Below are 7269 nucleotides of genomic sequence, written 5' to 3'. Positions count from 1 at the left end.
TTCAGGGCCCTTAGCCCAGTAGCTTAAGCCTCCCTAAACACTTTCTCTGTTACCCTTCCATGATTATCCCTTACCTTCTCTTTTCCTTATATATGCTTCTTTTATCTTGCCTCTTCTACACTTTTTCTGCCACCCCCACTTCTGCTGCCTTGTTTTCTTTCTCTTCTGTCTCTTCTTCCTGCCTCAGTGTCCTTGGTGCACAGCACTAAAGCATGGTGTAGAGATGAGTATTATGGACATTTGTTCAAGGAGCAAGAGAGTGAACACCATTCATGTCATCGATTACTCTTTGAAGAACAGACGCATTGAGAAATGTCTAGCTAGATGACAGTAGATGCATAGGTCCTTTATTGGAAACCTGAGCTCCAAGAGGTTTAGGTTTAGTCTCAATGTTAGTAATTTCTCCTGTCCCCATGAGCACATCACTGCTTACTTTGGAATCTCATCTGGATTTTCTGGAATGTGGATAGGAATTTTCATACTGTACAGTACAGAGTTTGGTACTGTTCTGGGATTAAAAGATACTTTCCATAAGCTCCACTGAGCATTTGCCAATTTATTTGGTACATGGAGGAAGAAATAACAGAAGAAAGATTCTAGATAGACACGTCCTTGAGACTGATTTTTCTTATCCAGAGACAAACTTTAAACCTCACAAATGATTGCAGTGGGTTGGGGATGTCTGGCTGATATTCTCACTTGTTTTGGGGGACATGACTCAAATAAGGAGAGAACTGCTCTCATTGGCTGAGAAGATCTTGGTGACAGCACAGTGGTAGCTGCACTTGTAGCTTTTACAGTAGCTGTTGCTTTTGTTTTCTGGAGACTCTTTAAGCCTAGGATAAGAGACAAAGTCTGAGCTCTAGTCCATGATCCTAGTTTGTCCTTGAAGTATGGGGCTGGTGATTGGAGTAAGTGTGTTTCTGATCTTGGGTAAGTGTTTGTGCCTACTAAGGCATGACTTTGAGACCAAAGAACCTGATGGATTATTTGATTCCTATTCCTCTCCTTGTGCTTTATCCAGCATGTTATGAATGGAATTGAGAACTGATCTATACATTTGCCTAGGGAGCACAGACCTCTCCATTTCAGGTGAAGTCATAGCCATGGTTCCAGAAGAGCCCTTAGCAATATCCAGGATGTAAGGAATCTCTGGGTTTATTGAACTAAAGACCCACAGAGTAGAGCCTATGAAGTTTCTCATTCTTGGCATATATCTTTGCTCTCTATGATGAACACCAATGATATTTTTGCATTCTAGCAGGATACAAATAAAAACACTGGAGTATGGAGTAGGACCGGATTGGTAAGGGAGTGTTGTACCCTTGATCCATAGAGTTACACTGATTTGTAGTCAGGAGCTAATTTGATTTTCTTGACCCCTCAGGGATTATGACTAATGCTAAGACCACCCAGATCAACTTCCAGGATCATGCTGAAGGCGAAGATGTAAACCTGCACTGTAACCACTCTACCATTGGTGGAAATGAGTATGTGCACTGGTATTGGCAAAATTCCAATCAGAGTCCACAGTATATAATTCACGGCTTAAGAGACACTGTGATTAAGAGCATGGCCTCTCTGACTATCACAGCACACAGGAAGTCCAGTACCTTGACCCTGCGCCGGGTTACCCTGAGAGACGCCGCTGTGTACTACTGCATCCTGAGAGACGCAAGCTGGGGCAGATGGCACTGCACCTGTATAGTATCTCCCTGGGGTGGGGGAGGGAAGCAGCATCCATCAAAACAAATCTAGACCTATCTGGAAGAAGAAAATAAGAAAGAAGAAAGAAGGAAAATGAAGAGAAGAAAAAAAGGAAAAGATGCATAAGGAAAAGAAAGGATGAAGGGAGAGAGGTCAAAGAACTCAGCACATCATTTGTTGATGTGTCTGAGAATTATGAGAAGACTAAGAATCATAAATTTAACATAACAATACAATGAAGAAGTATTAACAATTTGTCATGGCTTTTCCTGATGTCAATAGAATGTTGGTTTCAGTGTGTAAGCCTCAGTATAATAGGTAAAGAAAACAAAAATAATTCTGCTTGTCCCAAAAGCTTCTTTCATTGGACTCAAGAGCAAGTCCAAACTCTTCAACACATACTTTTATAGTTGTTCCACTTACCAGAAAAAAATTACTCTTTCTCTGAGAATGAAATATTTTTTGCTGCTAGTCTAGAGAATGCATATTTGTGATGAAGTTTTATGGGTTTTTTGGGAAAGAAACAAAAATTAAGCAAATCTTAATTTATTTTTATTTGTCTAGGAGTCCCAAATCTTTAGAGTCTTCATCATTTTTTTGATATTCCTTAAGCAACAACATACATAAAAGACTCAGGCAGAGCAAAAGTGAAAGCCCATGGCTATATCTGGTCCTTGATATGAGTGTGCACATTCACATCATATTCCTGGACCTTCAAAAACACTGAGAAAATTTTCCTGCTACATAGGATGTGTACATAAATGTAAATTGTTATGATTATAATATTGTGGAAATTGTTTTGATTCCATGTGTGAGAGATGATGGAGCAGATATTTGTACTCAAGTCCTAGAAAGTACAGTGGGAGGTGCTAGGAGTGGTTTCCAAAGATAAGCATATCTCTTTCCAGATCCCTCCAGTCATTTTTTCCACTCATTTCCTCCTTTTCACAGCTTTTGATCTTACTTTCCTTTCATTATAAGACCATCCTCTGCCTCAAGATATTTAAAAACACAAAGTACTGACACATATTTTGCTTTGTTTTGTTTTCTGAAGTATCTTCTGTAACTAGCATAGTACCCAACAAATAGCAGGTGCCCAATAAATATTTATTGAATAAATAAACATTCATGCCTGAAAATTTTACTAACAAATGTTAGGGATACAAGGATACAATAAAGTAATAGGGGTATGAGTTATATCTTCTATAAAAAAATAAGAGAGAGCCCAAGAATATCACATGGAGACATAATGAAGAGAGGGATATATTCCAAATCTTTATTTATTCACGTACTCATTAATTCCTCCATTCCTATTGTTTTCTTCTTTCCTGTATCCTTTACTTTCTCTTCTCCTACCTTTCTCTCTTGATTTCTCTTTCCAATCATTATAGTGAAATGATATTAAAATAAAATGTGTGATTGCCTATCATTATTTTGTCCTAAAGTATTTTGTTAAGCTCTTCCTGCGAAACTTCAATTCATTCCAATTCAAAATTCTCTATGACATCTTCATAGATCATGCCAAGTGGTATAAATTTCTTCTTTTTCTATTAAAATTCTTAATATATTTGAGGTTGTTGGCACCAGATATTTTGAAAGGTTAGAATGGCATTTAGCTAGAATCCCCTGGAAAGGGGCAAGGGTTTCTGTCAACTATAAAAAAGGAAACAGAAAAAATGTCTTGTAGACATCAGTTATACTCACAAACAATCCATTGCCATAACTAAGCCAATGAAGGTGTAACAGGGACATATGGCAATTAAGCAATGCTATACCCCCAGGAAATTCAGTGCCTGCCAACCCTAAACCAGTCAACAAATTTTAAAAAGGCTTTTCTTATATGTCTGTCTTTTTCATCCCTGTTCAGAAATAATCCTCTACCAATCAAAAACAAAAAATCATGTGCTGTCTTAACACTGAATGTTTCTACTTTAAAATACATTGCCAAATTTATTTCCATAAATTGAGAAATTAATTGGTAGTTTTTAACACAATTGTCATTAGTTTTACTACCAGTTCTGCCATTAGAGACTTACCATCAGTGGATGACTCACAAGAAACATAACAGCATTTAAGAAGTATGAGCTCCATTGACACACTTTATCTATTGACTTTTATTTCACACAAGTAATATAGGTTAAATCAGGAAGGCACTTAGCAGTGCACCTTGAGGATTCTACCGTTTCACAGACTCTACCTGTTAAGCATGTCTGAGAGACTGATTCCAAAGTTAGGAGAATATCTGATTCATTCTTCCACAGTTGCTTGGAATGGGCAACACACAAAATGATTTTCAAGTTAACATGCCACCAGAAGTAGATAATGAGATAAGAAACTAATAAAAAATTGCATACACATAGAGTATGGGGAAGAAATATCCCCAGGACATACAAGAGGAGAAAACTTCTGAAAATAATTTATTTTAGTGATCATAACAAAAGTGTAGAAAACTGCATCATCAATGTAGTAGGTGGTGACTGTCAAACATCTAGCAAAAAAATCTGAAAGTAGAGACAAATATTGAAAGAATGAGATGAGTAGATGGAGATAGAAGATAAAATTAATAAAGCAGTGTTACAATAAAAATTGGAAAACATTGGCACTATCTGCCAAGGATAAAGGATATTTTAATAAATGGCATCCAATAATCCGTCTTACGGAAAAAATGCATCTTCGCCTTTATATCATGTGTCAGTAGCAGTTCAGATAGAGTGCAGATCTGAATGTAAGAATAAAATAGAAAGCTTGTAGAAGAAAACAAAATTTTCATTATTTTGTGTTAGATAAACTTTTCTTAAATAGGATACAAGAATATCTAAGCACCAAAATTGGACTATTCTAAAACTGCCATGAAAATTAAGTTATTTCAAGAGTTGAAAGTAGCCTATTTGCAAAGATATTTGCAGCAATTATTGAAGGGCCCCCACCCATAATCCCAGCACCCCTCACCCCCCTAATCCCAGCACCTAGCCAATAGCCACCAGCCCCGTAGAAGTGACACCTCAATCAGCTCATGCCCCTTCCTATATAACCCAGCACCTTTCCCTAATAAAGTGGAATTCTCCGGTGAATTGCTGCTGTGTGTCGCTCCTTTCCTTTCAATTATTATCATCAAAAGGCTTGTTTTGGTTAAAAAAAGATGTTCAAATCAACAAGAAAACAAACTGATATAAAAGGAAAAGTCTTAAGTAGGCACTTCATGAAAGAAGACATTCAGTGGCCAATGAACATGTCATTTCTATGAAGTCCAAAAGCAGACATAAGAAACCTTTACTGTAGCAGCCTGCACTAAATAACAGTATGGTCAGGACAGTGTTACCCACGGAACAGAACCATTAAGGTCATAAAGGGAGCTGTGAATTGTTGGTAATGTTCTGTTTCTTGATTTGGCTGTTGGTTATAAGAGTGTATCAGTTTTCTGAAAATGTATCAAGCTGAACACTTACAATATATATTTATACCCTTTTATGTATATTATACTCCAATAAAAACTTAAGTGATACATGGCCTCATACTTATTATAAGATGATATGTGAACAAAAACTAACCTTTCAGGTCCTTTTGTCCTGTTTTTCATTTTTTTGTGCCTAAAATACCTGAGTAAACAGACATGACTTCAGACGCCAGGTAAACCTGGCCCTCTGTTAAAAGGCCATAGAAGAACAGTGTGATAATGATCTTTTTCCTCTACCTGTAATACACATGTAGGACTTATGACCCTTGATAAGTAGTACCAGGGAGCCTAGCTGTCAACATTTTGGGTTATTAGAAAAAATAGAAAAGTCTATTGAATAGGAAAGGATGATAAATCACTCCGGATACTTACATCTTTTTTTTTTTCCTTTTTTCTATCTTGGCCACTTTGTGTATGTGTGTGCATGTGCTCTTTTTTGTTGTTGTTGAGTATAGCTGGTAATGCAATATTATATTGGTTTCAGATGCACAACATAGCGATTCCACAATTATTGAAACATCACAAAATGCTCCCCATGATAAGCACAGTTACCAGCTGCCACCACACAAAGATACTACAATATTACTGACTGTATTCCCTGTGCTGTACTTCATCCCCTCGACTATTATTTTATAATTGAGGTTTATATCTCTTTATTCCATTTCCCTGTTTCTCCCCTTTCCCTAATCCGTCCACGGCAACCACCAGTTTTTTATGAGTCTGTTTCTGGTTTGTTCATTTGTCTTATAGCATAGACTTCACTTGATCAGAACACAGTATGTGGTGACCCCAAGCTGCAGAAATCTGGGGAAGGTGTGTGATTTTATCTAGCAACATCGTAACTAATAGAACATCAGGATTCTACGGATGAAGAAGTAAAGTGAGTATTTGTAGGGGATGAGTGGTTCCTGCCATCACCTTAGCCATCAAAGGGCTCCCACCGCACTGTGGCATATTATGGGTGCAATAACATTTGTTAGCCAACATATTTGCCATAACTAACATTATCTAAGAGTCTAGTGCTTGGTTCCAGTGTGCCATAATGGTGTGTAAGGGAGCTCATCTAGTCAGGGGAATGTGTTGATTGATAGCATTTATAAGAAGCTTTGGACTCCTAATTATGAAACGAAGCAAGAGAAGATAAGAGAGGAATGATGTTCAGGAGGAAAGTGGAGGAGTCAGATACTTAAATTGTCAATAGGAATAGATAGGAAAACAAGAAAGAAGATTCACAGTCAACCTAAATGGACATTCTGAAGCCCACCAGCTCATCAGAGTCTCTTTCGCGAAGATCCGGGCTTGTTCGCAGAGCACAGCCGCAGTGGGACTGCAGGGACGTGCTCCCGCTGTGCCCTCTGCCGCGTGGGTTTTCAATGTGAGGTAGAAATACTTTTCTTTAGGGTTTCTATCTATAAATAGAAAATCTTTCTACTTTGGCCTCTAAATCCCCACTCTGCTGTAAACAAACATTCAGCAGCTCCTGTGAGAACTCCTCCCACATGCTGTCTGAAACGTGACTTGGTCTGGGACACAGCTGCTTTCTCTTGTGGCTGCTCCTTGTTCTCCCTCATTTAAACCACCTCAGATTCAGACCGAGGAACGGTATTCTCTTCACCACCCCCCAGAGTAGCGCAGACAAGTGCCTCTTCACCTTTGAGGTCATACCTTTCACCCCTACTTTTCTGTACCCCTCTTTTCACCATCATTTTTATAAACACCAGAACCCTTATAGATTAAAGATGCTAACCCAGCGAGTAATAGTCCACCGTAATCTAAAATACCTCATGACTTAAGTGTCCATATGGACAATTCAGAGAGAACACTGAGCTCAACTTTCAAGGCTGTTCATTAGAACTCCCTTTAGCCATTAACTCGCATGCCTACACTTTAGACATATCTGATGATAATTCTCCAGTTAGATACCTCCATTACCAAAATCTTACAACTTGTCTAAGTACTTACATCCTTACATTCAGTTACTTCTACTGTGCTTACTCTTTGATATATATGATCATTCAGTCCCCTGATCCCTTGTTGTCAGAGGCTTCTTCTTTTATTTTCTTATCTATAACACCTAAACACCACAGCCCTGCTTCAGTCAGTCTTTA

The 7269-nt window shown here is 38.1% G+C and overlaps 1 gene segment (V, D, J or C); it reads left to right on the top strand.

Annotated features, from left to right (window-relative positions):
• The first annotated feature begins 893 nt into the window (after nt 1–893).
• Nucleotides 894–7269, top strand: part of LOC108407831 (T-cell receptor alpha chain constant-like) — a 660854-nt gene continuing 654478 nt past the window's right edge. The window contains 2 exon segments of the C gene segment in view: nt 894–933; nt 1388–1660. Coding sequence covers nt 894–933; nt 1388–1660 — 313 coding nt within the window.

Source organism: Manis javanica, chromosome 8 (genome assembly GCF_040802235.1).
Source record: "Manis javanica isolate MJ-LG chromosome 8, MJ_LKY, whole genome shotgun sequence".
Classification (NCBI taxonomy): Eukaryota; Metazoa; Chordata; class Mammalia; order Pholidota; family Manidae; genus Manis; species Manis javanica.
Note: the sequence above shows the minus strand (reverse complement) of the source record. Positions and strands in the feature narration are given on the sequence as shown.